The sequence below is a fragment of the Impatiens glandulifera genome, chromosome 3 (genome assembly GCF_907164915.1).
Source record: "Impatiens glandulifera chromosome 3, dImpGla2.1, whole genome shotgun sequence".
In the NCBI taxonomy this organism is placed as follows: domain Eukaryota; kingdom Viridiplantae; phylum Streptophyta; class Magnoliopsida; order Ericales; family Balsaminaceae; genus Impatiens; species Impatiens glandulifera.
In genome coordinates this window covers 3,923,444-3,944,865 of record NC_061864.1, presented here as the reverse complement: position 1 = coordinate 3,944,865, position 21,422 = coordinate 3,923,444, and the positions used below count along the sequence as shown (strand labels likewise).

The 21,422-nt window shown below is 34.5% G+C and overlaps 3 protein-coding genes across 3 annotated transcripts; 2 read left to right on the top strand and 1 right to left on the bottom strand.

Moving 5' to 3' along the window:
- Positions 1-5,556: 5,556 nt before the first annotated feature.
- LOC124931927 (cysteine protease RD19A-like) lies at positions 5,557-7,208 on the top strand. Its single transcript, XM_047472510.1, has 4 exons — positions 5,557-6,082; positions 6,252-6,371; positions 6,460-6,706; positions 6,810-7,208. Exons 1-4 carry the CDS (start codon positions 5,618-5,620, stop codon positions 7,094-7,096), a joined length of 1,119 nt encoding a protein of 372 aa, XP_047328466.1. The 5' UTR covers positions 5,557-5,617; the 3' UTR covers positions 7,097-7,208.
- Positions 7,209-9,511: 2,303 nt separating this feature from the next.
- LOC124931926 (cysteine protease RD19A-like) lies at positions 9,512-11,140 on the top strand. The gene is made up of 4 exons (XM_047472509.1): positions 9,512-10,075; positions 10,202-10,321; positions 10,408-10,654; positions 10,736-11,140. Exons 1-4 carry the CDS (start codon positions 9,527-9,529, stop codon positions 11,014-11,016), a joined length of 1,197 nt encoding a protein of 398 aa, XP_047328465.1. The 5' UTR covers positions 9,512-9,526; the 3' UTR covers positions 11,017-11,140.
- Positions 11,141-12,038: 898 nt separating this feature from the next.
- Positions 12,039-15,494, bottom strand: LOC124928927 (V-type proton ATPase subunit a3-like). Its single transcript, XM_047469181.1, has 12 exons — positions 15,381-15,494; positions 15,077-15,121; positions 14,803-14,925; positions 14,602-14,709; positions 14,400-14,513; positions 13,995-14,306; positions 13,632-13,847; positions 13,406-13,554; positions 13,021-13,174; positions 12,749-12,909; positions 12,469-12,675; positions 12,039-12,375 (listed from the first exon to the last, which is right to left on the bottom strand). Exons 1-12 carry the CDS (start codon positions 15,492-15,494, stop codon positions 12,186-12,188), a joined length of 1,893 nt encoding a protein of 630 aa, XP_047325137.1. The 3' UTR covers positions 12,039-12,185.
- Between the last annotated feature and the right edge of the window lie 5,928 nt (positions 15,495-21,422).

Below are 21,422 nucleotides of genomic sequence, written 5' to 3'. Positions count from 1 at the left end.
AAGAAGAAAAAAGTGGGCAAAAAGAGAATGTTTGGTATACTCACCTTATCATTTGTTTTTGTAAATATTGTTAAAGATATACTCACTCACAAGTCACACCTTATAGTAAGTATTTTTTTTTTTATATATATTAGTGTTGCTAAAGATTTCCAACTAAATATTAGAGCACACTTTAGTTTGTTTTTAAAAGGTGTTTTTTCACCTGGTAAAATTAATACATAATATTAGTTGTATTGTTTTGAGTCTCCTTCCAAAGCTTTTTTTTCTTCTAATAATACTGTCAATAATTTTCTTTACATCGACAATATAGTTTATTTCAAATATGTAAATTATATCATAACTTGTTTTTAGAGTATTTTGAGTTTTGGTTGAACTAAGTAGAAAATTAATTTAGGGACCTTAAAACATAAAGAGATAAGTGGTATTTTTTCACTTTCAACTTTCTTTCAAATCTAAAATTGTTCACTAATATATGAAGTGTTTGATTTTTTTTTTTGTATTATCAGATAAATTTAAAACATATCCATCATTATTTTCAAAATTAATAATGTTAGTTAAATAGTTTTTAATTTAAATATATATTTTTTAATATTTTCTGATTCTTTTTACTAAACTTTTTTTTTTTATTTAATATTCATTTTAATAATATACATTTAAAAAATAATATAAACACATTTTTGTTATACAATATATTATAAATATGATCATGATTGACATTTTTTTTATCATATAAATATGACCATGTTTGGCATTTTTTTTTATCGGAGCGGGTTCGGATGAGATTTTTTATAAAAACTAGAGTGAAAAAAATAATGATGGGTGATGATTTTGAAGAAGTGATGATTATTTTTGATAAAAAAACTTAAAGAATGTTGATATATATAAATAAAATAAATAATAACTTAAAATAAATGATATTTTAGTATTTTAGTTAATGATTTGAGTGATGTGATGGATAAAAGGGGAGTGAAGTGATGTTTGATTTTACATGAATTTTTTTAAAAACCCATACCGAACGAGGCCTAAAATGTCTAATTATCATGATCAATCTTTTTGGTTAACAAGAATATCTAATTACCTAGCGAGTTGTAACGTTTGGAGGACAATTTATTCAATGCGAAAAAAATTTAATGAACAGTTTAGATTCATTGTGAATGTTGGTCCTTCAATCAATTTTTGAGACGAAATTTGATAGAGTGTCAAAAATTTAACTACGACGTATCATGAGCTTTCTTTCATTATTATACGTAGAAATGTCTGAGTTAAGAACATATTTGATCATTGGTCTAATGGTTTTGCTAGACAAAATAGATATAAAAGGATATTAAACATTATAGAGAATTCATTTCCTAATAGATTTTTACTAATATAATGTTGTTTCCACAAAATATAGATCTTTGTTATGACGCAAAAGTGTTCCCGTTTAAACAAGATATTATGCATTAGTAAAAATATGAATAGTTTTCATATGGACATTGCTAAAGTTGTTCGCTAAAATGATTTTATATAATTTTGGTTAAGAGAAACTTTTGGAGTTAGATTTCATAAAAAAACTCGTTCTTTGGATGAAGTGTTATTTACGGTGGAATTCTTACGAATGATATATGCATAAAAACATGTTGTATTATGGTTAGTCATATGTGTCACAATAAAATTGAATCGCCGACTCACTTACTTTTGTATTGTTGATGGGTGATTAATTTATATAGCATTTTATGGAGTATTGCTGAGATTAATTAGGTGATGTCTGAGTATTTAAGTAATAGTTAGGAACTTTGGATTGATATGCCTGATATAACAGGCCTACATATTTTGTTATCATCTCAATTATATTTTGGTGGACTATCTAGTTGGAAAGAAATCGTCGAACTTTAAGTGATCATTGTCGTCTGATACATTTCATTCATATTGTTATAAAATATGACGTTTTCTAAATTCGTTCTGGATAGTCAGTAAAATCCGCCGGAGAGTAAATCGTTATTCTACAGAATTGACAAGTTCGATAATTTATTTAGTAATGTTATTTATTTATCTATTTTTTTATGTCATTTTTTTTTTGCTTTTGATTAAACGATTATTTTTTTTTATCATTTTTAATATAAACGAACATTTTTCAAATAAATTAAATAATAAATATTTATAAACTATTTAAAATACAATACTAAATTAATTAATTATTTTTAGTTTGATTTTGAATATATACAGAAAAGGTCCATCTATTATATATTATGTATTATTTATATTTTATAGTTTTATTTGTATATATATTTATAAAAATAATTAATAATTTTAAAAAATAAATACATACAAAAATATTATATCAAATTTAATAGTATTTTATTTTAATATTGATTAAATAATTAGTTTAAAATATTATTCATATGATTGTATTTTAATTTAAAAAATAATTCATAATAATTTGATATGTTTTAAATATTTAATAAATATTTGTTATTTTAATTTATAATATTATTATATAACAAACAAATTATATTATTTTTAAAAATACTGTTTAATAAATATTAAATAGAAAACTAAAATAAAAATGTTTATTAAAAATAATTAAAACAAAATATTATTATATATAATTGGAATTGAATAAGTTTAGAAAGACAAATACCAATTATCTAATTTCAATTTGGGCGGGAAAATTTATTGTATTTTTATTTTCTCTTTGTTAATTTGGAAGACTCATTCCCGAATCGACTTCTCACCAAAGGCAAGCTCCTAAACCCTAAATAAACTCCAACGTTGGTTGAAGGAAGAAATTAAAGACGAAGAATGGAGTTTCATCTTCAAGACGACGGAGAACGAAAATACTCTCGAATCGACTTCACATCAAAGGCAAGTTCCTAAACCCTAACCTCGGCCACTAAGAACAATCATGATCAAAAACATTCATTTATAACTCGATCGATTCCATTTTTTTTCTAAAAATTATGTACCAAATAATATAACAGCATATCAAATGTAGTGTGATTTTCCTTCTTCCTTGTCAGCCAATCCTGTTCAAATACCTTATTTTCAGGGTAAGGAAATTGTGCAAGCCTACTCTCAATGTGCTTCTTTCACTTACCATGCTTGTAGATGGTAAAAAACCCATATAGAGAGAACTTGCAGAAGAGATGGACTTCCACTATTTCTAAGGGGAACAGGAGTAAACCTGGTTTAGGTCCTCTATACTTCTGAAAGGAGCAATATGAGAATCCCCCTTTTCGATCATCAATAGTACTTTGATCTTATGGCTAATGGAGTATATAAAAGCCTTTTAATTTGTAGAATATTAATCATGCTATGTAATGTATACAAATTCTCTTGCTTTAATCTGAATATATAATTAATGTAGTGCTGTTTTGGTGCTATTGACAAGTTAGTATTCAGTATAGGAGTGATATTTGCTAGACATCCAATTTATTTGCTGATTGTATTTTATGCATGTTTAGACTTGTGATTAAGTGCAATGAGATGTTGATGCATGTGTTGACTGGTTATTTTCATGTTCAGGAAATTTGTCTTAAATTTCTATATTCAAAGAAGTTTAAATAGTTTATTCATGTTTGTGCTTTTTAGTTTTTTTTTTCTAGTTTCTCAATTGTTTGTTGTTTGTTTGGCTTGCATTAAAGGATATTCTTCACTTATATCCTAACAAAATTAAAATTTTGGGCAATTTCAAACTGAAATTAAGGTAATTTTTGTTTCAACTTTTACCTAGGTCGGAATTCAAGGCTGCGATTGAAAACTATGACTCTTTAGAATTAATTTTTGGTAAATGAGGAATTTTCAAGGGGAAAACTCAAGTTGGGGAAAATGAAGCATCTTGCAAATCTCATTTCTTAGCCATGAGAAACTATCTCAAAATACAGTACGGTAAGACATTTCTAACAACTTTTTGAATTTATTTTGTTTAGTTTACCCTTTTGTTAACTTTATTTACATTAAGGGTACTAGATCACATAACCACTAATGTAGCTCAAGTGACAAGAATTGAGGTTTAAGGGACCAAAGCTCACTGGTTATTTATTGGATAAGAATGATGAAGAAAATGATTTTGAGGGTCTTGATGATGACTTGATATCTCATCAAGTACACAGACACCCCAGTATGCGGTTTATCTTTCAATCCTTCAATTTTTGAGGGTTCAGGAAGGTTTCTTGTAGGCATGTTCTTTGACAGCAAAAAATTGATAAAGTCTGTAACAGACTATACTTTTGATTGTAAAGTCAGTCTAAACACAAAACAGTTGGATAGTAAAGAAATACAATTACAAACATTCTTGCAACTATGACAACAATAACCACATGGTCTCTGCTAGGTATGTTGCGAATGCAACAATTGTGTAAGGACTAAGGAGCAATTGAATTGAGACGTCACTTTGTCATTGACGAGAAGAGACAAAGCACTGGTTATGGGAGAAAATGAAAGTGACAATGAGAAAGAGCTCATACCTTCATTCTTCTTAGTTGCTGATTCTGTAAAGTAATGTTGATTTGTGTAATACTTGCTATTTGATGCAGAAATAGAATCAGAAGGTCCTAGTGCAGCAGCAGGTTCTAGAGTAGCCAGAAGAACAATGAAGAGAAAAGCTGATACTGCAACAGGTCTTGGTGTGAACCCATCTTGCACCACCAATTGATCATCAACATCAATTCAGGAAACTTTGGATATTGATTACTTGTATGAAATTTTGTTTTTGGAATTTTGTTAGTTATAACATGTTTTTGGGTATTGGTTATTTGTATGCTATCAATTAAGTTGAATATTTTAGCTATGTTATGGTAGTGTTCTTGATGAGGACTCTAACCTCCAAGCTCTTTAGCACTAGGATTTTGAGTCTTGAATCATATTATGGTGGTGTTTTCAGCACAATTCTGGTGTTTTGATAATATTTTAACTATGTTATTATGCTGTTTTTCAATGTAATCATCAAAGGAAGAAAATATATTAAATCAATTTTAAAATCATGCATTGCAGTTTCATCTTCATTGTCAAGTCTATATATTCAAAGGTTCATTCATAAATAATAAACACCAAAAGAAGAAGAGTATAAATTATGCTCACCCCCAAATCACATGAAAGAATAAAATAACTTATTTAGAAATGTATATAATATGTTGAAAAACAGTATTATTGGCTTAATAATACTCCCTTCAATGTAACAACATCTAATCAAAGCATTTGGAATAATTTTTCAGAAATGAACTAAATATTAAAAAGCTTAATAAGACATACAACAATGATCCTAAACCCTAAACATGTAAGCTTTTACTGGTATGCCACAACTCTTTGACAAATTTTACACTTAAGGTGCCCACAAGAATCCAAAAGACTAAAGGGCATGATCGACATTTTTTCACCCAACAGAAGGTGGAAGCTCCCTAAGAAACAAAGATATTTGTCTTCTCTGTTCTCCTGGTTCTCTTGTTTATGACTTTTGAAATCATATATAGGAGAAGATTACCCAATTAGAAGCGTGTCTATGACACGTGTCATGATCATAACCATCTTCCAGGAGACACTAGAGAGATTATCCTCAATATAATCCTTCGCCGGGAGGTGGAGGAAGGGGAATAATTAGACTTTTACTAATTCCTTAATTTCTTGTCTAACCATTCTTCCCATGATGACAAGATTCTTCCTTTTCTCTGTTTTCCTTATCATGCTGTCCGCGGTTGTCTTCGCCGTTGACGGAGAAGATTCCGGCGATCTCTTGATCAATCAGGTTGTTTCCGACGGAGGAGGAGATAATGAGGAGTTACTAAGTGTCGAACATCACTTCTCGCTTTTCAAGAGTAAGTTTGGAAAGAGCTACGCCAATCAGGAGGAGCACGATTATCGGTTGTCGGTTTTTAAAAAGAACCTCCGACAAGCCAAGCGCCACCAGATGCTTGATCCAACCGCCGTTCATGGCGTCACGAAATTCTCTGACCTGACTCCTGCCGAGTTTGAGCGTGACTATCTGGGCATGAATCGCCCCATAAAACTTCCGTCCGATGCTCACCAGGCTCCGATTCTCCCGACCACTGATCTCCCCACCGATTTTGATTGGAGAGAAAAAGGTGCTGTTACTGGCGTCAAAGATCAGGCAAGTCAATCTTTAACGACGGAAACAGTCGTTAAAAGTTCTTTATAACGACGGTATACTTTAGCGACGTTTTTAAACCGACGTAAAACACATATAGAGACGCTATTCACACTTATACCGACACTATTTATACCGTCGTAAAAGCCTATAATGATGTGAAAAAATGCAGGGAACTTGTGGATCATGCTGGGCTTTTAGTGCTACTGGCGCATTGGAAGGAGCCAACTTTATTGCAAGTGGGGAGCTTGTTAGTCTAAGCGAACAACAGCTTGTAGATTGCGACCATGAGGTATACAAATTAAATTATTCCGGAAATTGTCGTTATTTTGATTGATGAGATCATGATCATCATCTTCTTCTTCTACTTAATTTTGCAGTGTGACCCAGAAGAATATGGATCTTGTGATTCAGGTTGCAATGGAGGTCTGATGACTTCAGCCTTCGAATACGCACTCAAATCCGGTGGACTTTCATCAGAGGCTGATTACCCTTACATTGGAAGAGATCGCAAAGGATGTCAATTTGACAAGACCAAAATTGCAGCATCTGTTTCAAATTTCAGCATTGTTTCTGCTGATGAAGATCAGATAGCTGCAAACCTTTTGCAGTATGGCCCTTTGGCAGGTAATTATATAAGTCCATAAAATGATAAAAATCACATACCCTTCTTTTAAGATTTTTTATGTTCTAAACGCGTGAATGCCCCGATGTTGTTGTTGTTGTGCAGTTGGGATCAATGCGGTTTACATGCAGACATACATAGGTGGAGTGTCGTGCCCATACATTTGCTCAAAGCGTCTAGACCACGGAGTACTAATCGTAGGTTTTGCATCGGCGGGTTATGCACCAATCCGGTTGAAGGAGAAGCCTTATTGGATCATAAAGAACTCGTGGGGAACAAACTGGGGAGAAAATGGTTACTACTACATATGCAGGGGAAATAAGAGCAAGAATGTCTGTGGAGTTGATACCATGGTCTCTAGTGTTTCAGCATTAATTCACACCACTAATTAAATATATAATTGAGATTGATCATCAATTCATTTCAAATACAATATATAATCTATGTTGTAATAACACTTTGACCAATTCATTCATCAATTCAATACAACATTTTCATTCTTAATTAGGTCACTCCCAAGTTTCTTAGCCAAAATGGAAAAAGAAACAAATTAAAGTCTTGTTAATAACCGTTCTATTATAGGTATGCAACATTTACAATTAATTAACACTTCATAGATAGATACTATATATTTGATAATATGTTAAGATGGAAACTTCTGAGGACATGACAAAAGCTAACGGAAAAAAAAAAAAAATTGACTCTTGTGTGATAAGTTATCACATCAAGTCAAACATAACCTCTTCTCCAAGTTAGAAATGTACAGGATTATTATTGAAGAAGGTAATTAAGAGCATTTCTATATATAAATATATTTGTTTAAATATCAACTTTGTGTTATAATATTAATTTGATGTTGTTGGTCTCTATTGGTGGGTTTCTTAAACTTGAAACAACAAAAATTACTGATCATTTACATGTTAGAACTGCTCACAAAATCAATTTCTGAATCTATTATTATTATTATTATTATTATTATTATTATTATTATTTTAAATGATCCGAATAAAGACTCATACTTAGACACACTTCATAGTACTGTTCTTTCATTGAACTATGAGTTTCTACTCAAATAATTTATTCAAAGAATACTAATTAACAATCTCTTTTATGATATTAAAACATATTTACAATGATAAGATGCAAATTTAACAACAATTTTATCGAGTTGTTCTTATGCTTGTAGTATTATCTTGTGAATGAAGTAACTTGAGATTTTAATTTATTTGGACATTATTGGATTCTCTTGTTTTTGTTCGATCTCCATATACAATAATCTGTATTGTACTTTTTATTTTATTTGATTGAGGTCTTTAATATGAAAATATTGTGAATTTTACATGTACTATGATGTAAAAATATTTCCTTGTGTACCACCATTGATGAACATTTATTGATTTATATGGACCAATAATACATACATTGGGTCTATTTGAAAATTCTTATTTTTAACATGCATGTTTCTGTTTTAATCAATAATGAAATTATATATATATATATATATATATATATATATATATATATATTAAAAATTGTCAATTTTTATTAAAAATAGAATAAGATACGTTCAAACATTATCTTTCAAACTTTACATGAAAAAATAACTATAAATAAATAAGAAAATAACATAAAACATTTAAATGTCAATAAGATCGAAAAATTCTCATTTAAACCCTTCTTTTTCGGATATATATGAAGAAAAAAAACAATATTACTATTGAAAACTTCAATAAAATAAAATAATATATATATATATATATATATATATATATATATATATATATATATATATATATATATATATATATCATAATTATCTCTCATGCATGCGTTAATGTTACTTAAAATAAAAAAAAAATATCAAATCACATTTTTCGAATGCTAGAAGCTCCATTCACACGTGCCTAGATTAGATATATAGAGTCTCATGCACTTGCAAATAGTTTATGAAGCTAAATTCACATGTAATAATGTTTTATGAATTATTTTTATTAATTTATCAACTCTTTAAATAAGTTATTTGGTTAAAAAAAAAAGTAATATTTATTAAAAGAAATAAAAAATATTTTAATTTTTTAATTGATAAATGTTACGATTAATTAAACTCTCATGTACATTAATTATATATTAATGAGTTTAAAATTATTATCAAATAACCCAAAAACAAACAAAGTCTAGAGATGACTTATTTATTTTTATCATTCAAATTATTAAAAAAAAATCTTTATGTTTTAGTTTTTATTTACTATTAATTTAAAATAATGGTAAATTAAACTAAATAATCATTTTTTTTGAAAACCAAATATAAAACACATATTTTCAAATATTTAGATATTTTTCATAACTCAAGATCAAACAAGCTTTTATAATTGAAACATAAATTTTCTTATTATACATCATAATTAATTTAAAAATAAATGTTGAAAACAAATTAACATGAATAGTGCCTTCAATGTTACATTAAAATAAAGCATTTAATGTATTATTTTTAAATTAATAAAATGAAGAGTTGATCTTGAAAACCAATAATATGGCATATATATATATATATGGTTTTTTACTGATAAAACCTCAACTCTTAGATAAAGTATTGACAAAGGATCAAAATCTAAAAGGGTATAATTGACAATAGAAAAGAGAAGCTCCTAATAATTTTTGTCTTCTTCTCCTGATCAGAGTTGGCTTCTTTAAGACATTTTAATCAGACTAACATATTTAGGATTACCCATTTTAGAATCACGTGGCACGATCACAACCGACCATCCACTCGTCTTCTCGGAGACACCACAGAGACTATCCTCAATATAATCGTTTGCTTGCTTATGGGAAAGACATGCACTCCTCTTCCTCTTCCTCCTCCGTCTCTTCTTGTCTGTGTTTCCAAACAAACGATGGCGGCCAGATTCTTCATTTTCTCTCTTTTAATCATCATGTTGTCGTCCGCGGCTGTGTTCGCCGCAGTTGACACGGAAGATTCCGGCGATCTCTTGATCCAGCAGGTTGTTTCCGACGGAGGAGGAGGAGGAGGAGACAAGAAGGAGTTGCTAAGCGTCGAACATCACTTCTCCCTCTTCAAGAGCAAGTTCGGAAAGATCTATGCCACGCAGGAGGAACACGACTACCGGTTATCGGTTTTCAAGAAGAACCTTCGTCAGGCCAAACGTCACCAGATGCTTGATCCTACCGCCGTCCACGGCGTCACAAAGTTCTCCGACCTCACTCCTGCAGAGTTTAAGCGTGACTATCTGGGCATGAACAGCCGCATAAAACTTCCTTCCGATGCTCATAAGGCTCCGATCCTCCCCACAACCGATCTCCCCACAGATTTTGACTGGAGAGACAGAGGTGCTGTCACTGCCGTCAAGGATCAGGCAAGTCAATCAATCATTAAATACTACCGTCGTTAAAATCTTTTAGCGACGGTATGTTAAGACCGCAGTTAAAGATCGAGAAAGTAGTTCTCATTTAACTGAAAAATAAAATAAAATAAAATGCAGGGGACATGTGGATCATGCTGGGCTTTTAGTGCTACTGGCGCCCTGGAAGGAGCCAACTATATTGCAAGTGGGGAGCTTGTTAGTCTGAGTGAACAACAACTTGTAGATTGCGACCATGAGGTATACACACAAATATTAAATGATTCCTGAAATTGTCATTATTTTGATCGATGAGATCATGATCTTGTTCTTTCTTAATTTTGCAGTGTGACCCAGAAGAATATGGGTCTTGTGATTCAGGTTGCAACGGAGGTCTGATGACTTCTGCCTTCCAATACGCACTCAAAGCTGGTGGACTTTCATCAGAGGCTGATTACCCTTATCTTGGAAGAGATCGTAGTGGATGTCAATTTGATAAGACCAAAATTGCAGCTTCAGTTTCAAATTTCAGCATCGTTTCTGTTGATGAAGAACAAATTGCTGCAAACCTTTTGAAATATGGTCCTTTGGCAGGTAATTATTATTAATTAACTCCATAGATTTCAGCATTATGTACGTTATATGTCATTGGATGTTGCTGTTGTTGGTGTGCAGTTGGGATCAATGCGGTTTACATGCAAACTTACATAGGAGGAGTGTCGTGCCCTTACATATGCTCAAAGCGACTAGACCATGGAGTACTAATTGTAGGTTTTGCATCCGCTGGTTATGCACCTATCCGCTTGAAGGAGAAGCCTTACTGGATCATAAAGAACTCCTGGGGACCAAACTGGGGAGAGAATGGCTACTACTACATCTGCAGAGGCAATAAGAGCAAGAATGTTTGTGGAGTTGATACAATGGTCTCCAGTGTTTCAGCTATTCATACCCACTAACTAATTAACTACCACTACTAATTAATACACCCACCCACCCATAAAAATATGTAATGTAATAACACTCAAATTTGACCAATGATTCATCAATTCATTTCAATTCAATACAATTTTTTTCATTCTACCCAAAATAGACCAATAAGTCTTAATAATAATATATAGGTTAAAAGATGGAAACTTCTGAGGACAAGACCAAAATCCAGCATAAAGGATGCATATAATTGAGTCCATAGCAAAAATAATAATAATAATAATTAAACTTCCTGCTGGTTATTTTGCCTGTGATTTTTAAATTTCATCGTCGCCCACCAAAACAAACGTGAATGGCTGAAATTTGTAACCATCTCCTTCGTAAAACTTGTTCTGGAATTCTACCCAGTGAAGCCGAAGAGCATGGAGGAAAGCACTTAAGGTTTCCATCACCAGAAGTACGCCAACAGTTGCACAAATGAATACAATTATCCCAATAACAAGTATAACAACGTTGTTGAACCTGCACTTATTAGTTCAAACCAATCAGGCCTCAATTATTTGATCAATCATTTCATCCATCAAATAATCAACTAAGATATTAAAAATTATCAGCTTACCCCCATGACAGAATCAAGACCTTCTCATAAAATACACTGGACAACTCTGAATGGGCAAGACTGAAAAAGGAAATATTAAATTTCGAATTATAATGTATGCATACGGGAAGTGATTGAAACTACAACATACATACATGATGCATACCTGAGAGCCCATAAACGCAAGTATGATGCCGTGTTAGAGACAGAGCCAAGCACAAATTCAATGGTATGTATAAGCTGGTGTACAAAAACTTCACTGAAGTCGAAATCCTCATCAAGGCCACGATTGTTTGCCATGTGATGAGGCGACTCTATTTCAGTTGTCGGGTCGTCATGTGCATGGAGCATGGCGTAATTTTCACCTTGATGCCTCTGAGAAACCATATGTTTAATTTATCAAAATTCATCATGTACATAAGAAAAATAAAACATATATATGCATACTTCATTGTACTGTTTCTTCAAAAGGAATGGTTTTGGGATTAACATCCAAGGAACAGCAATAAGCGCAAGTAGTAATAGAATAATCTGCCAATACATGTGTTGTCGTCAGTGATATATATAAGATCTTTATTTATGGTAAATTTATAGTCAAAATTAAACCTGAAAAAATCTTTGGCCCGGAAAAAGCTGATTTTCACCCAATTCCTCAGCCGGATTCAAGAACATGTAAATCATAACATGGTAGAGATCAGCCTGAGAACCAGTGCACCATTTGATAAGAATTAAAAGAGATAGGTAGCCAAACAAGCTGTTCAAAAAGATCATCTGTGGCACAAACTGATACCTGGAGAATTGAGAATTAAGAAAAATCAATCTCTCTTAATAATAATAATAATAATAATAATAATTCAGACTTGTTATCCTATCTAATTATTACCAGATATTTATTTCATTCTTGAAGAACTTAGCATTGTAATATCCCAAAATAATTCCAAGATTCATCTGTGCTACACCAATAAGGATTGACATTTTCATCTTAAGAGAGTTCAGAAATGGCAGCTCGCTTCGAGTACCATGCCATACAGGATCCACTCCGAACGGATAAGTATCGTGCACCTTGACTAAGCCCGCGGTGGTGGAATCCCTGAAAAATAATATTTTGATTAATTTTATTTATTTATTTATTTGATAAGCAATATAAATTTCTCAAAAACTACCTGCATGATTGGTCTCGACATTCATATGCGGATGGGCCGAATAGTTCGAATGGTACTGAGAAGAATTCGTTATATATAAATCCTGTGTAGATTGAGAATATAGCCATCATCATTATAACATATCGACCACCAAATGCCATCTCCATGATGTCTCCTAGTTTCTGGGTAAACAATAAATATTTAGTGAAAAATGAGACGAAAGAAGAAATTAGAACCATCTGATGAAACTTATATAGAAATTAGAACCATCTGATGAAACTTATATTACCTACCTGACTGGAGTATTTCTTTTCTCTCAATATCAAATATAAAGCGGCAAGGAGTATGCATATGCCATGTCCCCAATCTCCAAACATGACAGCAAATAAGAAAGGAAATGTAACAATTGTGTACACACCAGGATTTGCTTCCTGATACTTGGCCATCCTGAAATTGCATGGTTTTGTAAAAACATCATACATATGTTGAAGTTTGCAGTTATGTTATTATTTTTGTAGATCATGCTTTGTTTCTTATTTTTCTTGGAGCAGGATAGCCTACTGTAGTGACCCCATTTCAAAACTTCCGAATATTAGTTCAAGACTCTTACTATTTGAATTACCATGTGTGGATAGTTTGCAGTTAAGTTAAATGTGCTTGAACGAGAGTCAATCTCACCCGTATGCATCAACAATTTCTTGGAAAGCAGATGTGAACTTGTTTGTGCAGAAATATGTAGGAGGTGATTCCTTGGTCGGCAAAACCTGGAATATTGCTCCCACTTGTGAATTACCATCTATAGATGCCTTTTGCATTGCATCTTGTATCTGTAAAACCAACAAACTCATTGATTAATTAGTATTTTTGATGTACTTTTTCTATGGTTTGATGAAGGAAAAAATACCTGTTTTGTTGCAAAAACAGGACACCAGCCTTCTGCAACAAGGCATTTTTTTGTGACATCCATACTTAACATGTTTAATGTGTGGTAAACTGATTTTTCCTTCTTTACATGTAGGTTCCAATTTTCAAACTGCTCTGCAATGTTACATAACAGATTGTCTCGATGTCGTAGTCCGATATCAATGGTAGTTTTCAACTCAGACAGCTTTCCAGATGCCTGGGAGGTCACAAAACAAGTGTTGGAATTAATCCAGCATGTGGGTACATAATATATTTATGTTAACAATTGTATATTATGTCTTATTAAGCTTAATTAAATTAACAGTAAGCACATCATTTATCTTTTTTTTCCCTGGATACGCACCTCTGAGATCATTTGAGATTGTTGGTCTAAGTCGCCAGAAAAGGGATAACGACTGGCTCCAAAAGCATCACATATTTTGAGAACTTTACTCTTCACTCTTTCACCAGAATAAAATATGATGAACACATTCTTGTCAACCTTGAGTCCTGAAATAGGATCGACAACGGAATTCTGGACAACAGATTGCTTCAAGAAAACATTACCCCTGGTTGCACGGAACAGAATCCTTTCTAAACCCATTGCTTTTGCTCTAGGAATAAGACCACTTACGAAACCAAGCTTCACCATTTTTGATGGGTCTGCCGATATTTCCTGCAAAATAGAAACCCGCGACATCATTTACATACAATGAGATGCTTTTTTGAAGAAATCAATCCAATATTATGCAGTTAACCAAAATGATACTTGCTCTTTAAGCAGAGGACTGTCCATGGATCCTTCACTTTGGTGGTGCACTTCAGATGATCTTCGCTGATGTTCCACAGCACCGCTTTGAGCTGAGTAAAAAAATTCACCAGCCTGAAATGATTAAACATAGTTAGTTAGTTATATTAGGCATATAATTAAGTTCACCACCAAATGGACAAATGAATGTAAAGAATAACACCTTTTGCAAAACAAGCTTGTACTCAGAAAGTTCGTCGTGGGATCGTTGTAATTTCTCATTATTTCCAATGATCTCCCTCAACTCAGCTTCAAGTTCTCCAAGTTTTAGCTATTTGCATCCAGTCAGAATAAAAACTTATTATTGTTAGTTAATAATATATATATGAAACATTTTGAAGAGCTAAAATATTAAGATATATACCTCTAAGTCACCAAAGTTAATATGAGCATCAGAAGTAAATCTCATTGATGGTGAGACACCACCCTTGGCCATTTGTTCCTTGAAGAAACATAGTCTACGAGCGAGCTCACTGCATCTTCTTACCTATTAACACAAATTCAATGCATTTCAATCTTTATACCTATTTACTGAACAGTTACTTCCACATTTCTTCTACTATTAAATAGTAAGTTTATAAGAGAATTCCACAGAAATCTTATTCTAAATGTACAAAATATGCATTAGATTGATGTACCTGAGCAGCAAATGTCCTCTGGAAAGGACTCTTTTCAGAATTTAGCTGAAAATACAATTCAAAAAGAAGAAAAAACTTCAGAATATGAAGATGAAGATGATTTGTAAGCTGAAAGTAGATATAATTAATTCACACATTGGATAATAATAATATGTAAAACGTCAAAACGAAATATGATCTATTGATAAGGAATTCATATGTTTAAATCATCATCGATCATCATCATCATCAATAGCTGATAGATACAGAAACGATGAAACATGTGAATTTTGAAGAAGAAATTGATCGGAATTAATTAACTTACGTCTTTGAACTGAAAGAGGGCGAGATCTCCGAGACAAGAGATAGTCTGATGAGATGATTCAATCGGTATAATGAGCTGAGCTAGCTGCATTGGCTCCGATCGAAGCAGATCCATATCGTAATTGGCTGCCGGGGTTGGTCCGTATGCATAAGCCAAGAGAAAGAGATCGATCGAGATTTTTGTTTTTTACTTTTGTCTTGGCATAAACAGAATGAAACAAAGGAAAGAAAGAGATGTGTAAAGAATGATGGCAGTTATTACAATTGGGCGGTTCTTCCGTTGTTGGAATGATACAACCGTTTGCTAATCTGCCACTTGTCACATTTTCATTCCTTCTTGCGCGTTACATGATCAGGGAGAACAGAGGGGAAATTTGAGGAAATGACCCCAAAATAAGGCCAAATAGTCGATGGTGCGGGGGATAATTTTTATAGCGCTGGTGACCCCCAAATTTTTTAATGACCATTTTACCCATGCGTCACGCACCTTCCAGATGCGTGACGCACCCTGAACCCTATAAAGACTTAATTTTTTTTCATTTTCGTTTCAGTTTCTCTCTTATCCAGCCCGTCTTCTCCGCCGCTCCGCCGTGAAACCCTAATGGTGGCGGAGAAGATTTTCTCTTCTTTTTCAGCGATGAAGAACGAATCGAAGAGGCACCGTCGACCATGGCACCATATTCAACGGCCTATAGCTTCGAAGAACATCCAATGGAGACGAGTTTGCACAGCGCTGAGGATTTCGAACAAATTGACATTTCATTCGGCCATTCCACTATATTTTGTGTTTATTTCGTTATTGTTTGTTTCGATTTCCTATTTAGTTCGTGTATATTTCCTTTACAGAACGTTCCTCATTGATTCGCTGATTCGTTGAATGCAGGTTGTTTGTTTGGTAGGATGCGTCACGTAGGATGCGTCAATATGGATGCGTCAACATGGATGCGTCAAGATGGATGCGTCAAGATGGATGCGTCAACTCGGATGCGTCAAGATGGATGCGTCAACTCGGATGCGTCAAGATGGATGCGTCTACTCGGATGCGTCAACTCGGATGCGTCAACTCGGATGCGTCAACTCGGATGCGTCAACTCGGATGCGTCAACTCGGATGCGTCAAGTAGGGATGCGTCAACTCGGATGCGTCAAGTAGGATACGATGCGTCACATTTATTTTTATTTTATATAAAAACCCAAATAAGCCTCGACCACTATTCATGCTCTCTCTCTCTCTCTCGCACCCGATGACGCACCTGCCTCGACGTCTCTTCCTGCTCGTCTTCGTCTTCATCTTCTCGTTCATTCATTGACTTCATGAGGTTAGTTTCAGTTATGTTTGTTTATGTTCATGTTAGGTTTTAGGGTTGGTTGCTTCTTGTTTGCAAATGGTTCATTCATGGTTTATGTTAGGGTTTAGGGTTGTTACATGCTTGCAAATGGTTCATGCATGTTTTATGTTATGTTTTTAGGGTTGTTTCTTGCTTTCAAATAGTTCATGCATGTTTTATGTTAGGGTTTTAGGGTAGGTTGCTTCCTGCTTTCAAACGGTTCATGCATGTTTTATGTTAGGAATTAGGGTAGGATGCTTCTTGATTTCAAATGGTTCATGCACGGTTTATGGGTTGGGTTGCGTCAAGCAGCTGCGTCAAGCAGCTGCTTGACGCATCTGACAGTTGTTTCTAGCTATTTTGACGGTTGCTTTTCTTCTCGTTTGTTTATATTTGTTGTGAAATGTTTTCACAAACATTGTTGTTTTTCTTTTCCCTTTTGTAGATGGCAGACTTCACGGTTTATGATTTTCCTGGTAGGATTTCATTGAAATCTGTCATAGCCTTGAAAAAAGTATCTGATAGGTTTGAAGCGCTGGGTCTTATGGAGAGGGCTCTAAATTCTCAATTTCAATATTTATTGAGAGGAGTCCCAGACTTGTTGTTCTCAGGGACCATTTTACATCAGTTGCTGGTTCGGAAGGTGAAGGCCAATTTGAATAGGATGATTTTCAACTTTAATGGGGAGGAATATACTTTTGGTCTGAAAGAGTACGCATTGATTACAGGCCTCAACTTCGACAGATTGCCTGAATACAAAGATGAATGCCGAGGTTGTCCACCCTTGCTGATAAAATATTTCAAAAGGAATACGTCAATTCGAATGATGGATTTGGAATCTATTTTCATGAAATGCACCGATAAGGAAGACGCATGGAAGATCGGGTTGATCTGCTTGATTAACCAGTACCTCTTCTCATATGACCCAAAACGGCTTTTAAATCTCAAAATCATCCATATGGTTGAAGATGTTGAAGATTTCCTCCGATTTCCATGGGGGAAGGTGTCCTTTAGATTCACCATGAGGGGTCTTGACCAGGACATGAAACACCACAGGTCCGTATATATGTCCAGGAAAGGGAGTGGAGTTACTAATTCTTTTTCTTATAACGTGTATGGGTTTGTACTAGCACTACAAGTGTGGAGCTATGAGATCATTCAAAACTTGGTCCCTAAATTCGCCACAAGGAAAGACGTTGATGGCCCTTTTCGCCCAAGGATACTGTTGTATCAATCGAAAAGGAAAAATACATTTCAGGAGATGCAATCTGCCTTTAACAGCGCTGTGTTTTCTAAGATGGCAGAGTCCTCCGAGGAGACGAGTTTGTACAGTGGGGAGGATTTTGAACACATTAACAATTCATACGATGATTTATTTGAGGGAGTTACTGATGGGGGAAAAAAGAGAAAGGCTGATGAAGATGTTGCTGAAGATGATGATGATGAAGATATTGATGAAGAACCTACTACTGTCCAACCTTCCAAGAGGAAGAGGAATGTTGAATATGATGATGTATCCCCCCCAGCAAAGCAGCCATCAAGCGTCGTAGCCTGCGTAACATGAGTCCCCCATCCGCAACTTCAACACCTCCATCATCACCTGCACGTGAACCGGCACCGGCATCTCATGTTCAGATAAAGGATGCCGAAGTGATAAAGAAGGATGTCGAAGAGATAAAGAAAGATGTCGAAGAAATCAAGAGAGACATAAGAGACATCAAATTGAATCAACAAAACTACTTTACGATGTTTGAAAAGATGATTCTCAGTCTAAGCAACCAGTTCGCCAGCCATGTCACCAACCAGGTAATTCTGTTAGAGCTTTCTGTTTTTTACTACTTTATGTCTTTGACGCAGCTGCTTGACGCAGCTGCTTGACGCATCCTTAATTTAAATTCTTTTCACTTTTGTAGCAGGAGCAGAAGGAGAATGACATCGGTCTGAATGACAATCGTGACAAAGAAGAAGAGGAAGAAAAGCAGAATGATATTCGTGTTGAAGAAGAGGAAGAAAAGCAGAATGACATTCGTGACGAAGAAGATGAGAATGCCATTGGTCTGAATGACATTCTCGATGAAGAAGAGGAGCAAAAGGAGAATGAGAAGGTTAATAATGAGCCATTTTGCAAGACAATGTTGAATTGGAGCAGAAGAAGATTGAGAATGAGATTGTTGAGGATCCGCCGATAGAGAATGTTGAGGCTGTTGTCGAGAATGAGAATGTTGTCGAGAAAGAGGTCGTTGTCGAGAAAGAGGCTGTTGTTGAGAATGAGAAAGAAGAAGGGGAGATTGATAATATCGGGAAGATCCCAATTCTCTTCATCACCAACCGGATAACATGTCTCCGCATATGCATTCAACCAAGATATAGTTGTATAATACCTATGAGAAGGAAAATAAAACGATTAAAAATAGGTTAAATAAATAAGTTCAAACCTTGTGCTTGAGAAAACTTGCATCAACACACAATACGGGACGACAGAAGGCTTTGAAACCCCTAATTGAGAGGCCTAGAGACATGAACATATATTTGAAGTGCCCGTGCTCGTCTGTCTGAATATCTGTTATGGTACCCGGATTATTCTTCTCCAACATGTATAGGTATGAAGGCAATTTTCTATAGGAATCCTCTACCGTTCCTCGCACCGCCGTTAAAGCCGTTTCCCTTGCCCTCCAAGCCTTATTATAAGTCAAAAACATCCCATAATCTGACTGCATGTCTTCAATTATTTTTTTAGGCAAGTGGTTATGGTGATGGTCCATGTACTTACCCTTCATGCACTGCCCAATAACCCATGCCGGTGTTTGCATTTTTTTTTCCGGCCTCGACAAAACTGAGCATGAGTGTTGTCGATTGAATTTCCGAATCTCAAACATCTCGGAAAACTTACCTTTCACAGCACGTAAGCTCCACTTGCATGTCTCATCCATACATTTCACATACCAAAGATGTTTTCGAGACTTTTTCACTTTGAATTCAAAATGATAAGTCATTGCATATTTATATAGCGTCAGTTGAAGTTCTTTTTTAGTATCAAATAACGTACCGACTTCCAATACAGTTTCACTAGTTAACGCCAATGCAAATGAAGGGTCTGTCGGTGATACGTCTGTCGGTGATACGTCTGTAGGGTCTGTCGATGGTGTACCCATTGACGCTCTTGCACTAGATGGTGTACCCATTGACGCTCTTGCACTAGATGGTGTACCCATTGACGCTCTTGCACTAGATGGTGTACCCATTGACGCTCTTGCACTAGATGGTGTACCCATTGACGCTCTTGCACTAGATGGTGTACCCATTGCTCTTGCACTAGATGGTGTACCCATTGGTGTAGGTATTGACCGGTGCGGCGTGCGTGCAACTGCTGATGCAGGACTAGTAGTAGCTTGGAAATCACTAACCCGTTCATAATTAAAGTCAATAACGCGTTCATGATTAATCAGTTCATGATGAGCCCGTTCATCTTCTTCTCCTCCTCCTTCATTATCACTTTCAAATAAAATCTGTTGAGAAACAACTCGAGAAACAACGCCGGGTATACTTTTTTGAGTAATGATTGGTAGTGTAGTATCTTGACTTGGGTACTTCTCTACTAATGAGACACAAAGTGGTGACGAAGATGACGAACTTCGACCCGATATCAACCGTGATAAATACATGCCCACATCTTTATCTCCCTCAATAACAACAGGGGGAAGTTTTGCAGAAGGATCATACATGACTTTAATCACTAAATCATATGCAGACTTTTGCACGTTAATCGTCTCATAGATTGTATCAACTAATTGAGCAAATGTAGTACATTGAGGTATATCCATGGTTTTGCATGATTGTGCAGAGAAAGACCTGGTACCATTGGCTGCAATTTGCCACTCTCCATTGTACACAACAAATACGTCAGCAAATACTTCAGCTGCAATTGAAAAAATTATAGTATCAATCGAGAGACACCGTAACAATGAAATGCAAGTAATAGTTATAAATGGTCTGGGGTGCGTTACGCATCTGCGTAACGCAACTACGTGACGCAACTGCGTTACGCACCCGGTTTCCGCCGCGACGGTGGCATTCCGCCTACTCATTCCCTAATCACTACACCCTAACAAACAAAGCAATCCAAGAGATAAATGAAGAAGGAGAAGAATACCTGTAGCAGCAGAAAGAGACATTGTGAAGGAAGAGAGGATTCCGCCGTCGTCTTCGTCGGTCGGTGGTTGGGTTTTTTAGAGAGAAGGAGGAGAAGGGAAGTGAAGAAAGAGAAGAAGAAAGAAAGAATGAAAAGAACTGAGATTTTTTTTATTATATAGTAAGGGCATTGTGGACTTTTCACAATGCCCTCAGGTGCGTCACGCAACGGGAGGGTGCGTGACGCAACGGGGGTATTTTCGGCAGAAAATTGTTTGGGGGTCACCAGCGCTATAAAAATTATCCCCCCGCACCATCGGCTATTTGGCCTTATTTTGGGGTCATTTCCTCAAATTTCCCGAACAGAGAGCTCATGCAAATGCAATGAATATATGCACATTAATTAATTAAAACGAACAAAATATATATTAAAAAAATAAAAATAATAATATTATAAAATATGTCTTTAACTTATACAAGTATATATATATAATTTACTAATAATGGTTAAAATTAATAAGAATTTTTAAAGTATAATTTAATTTTTAATAAAATTATAATTATAATTTATATAAAAAAAATCTTTAA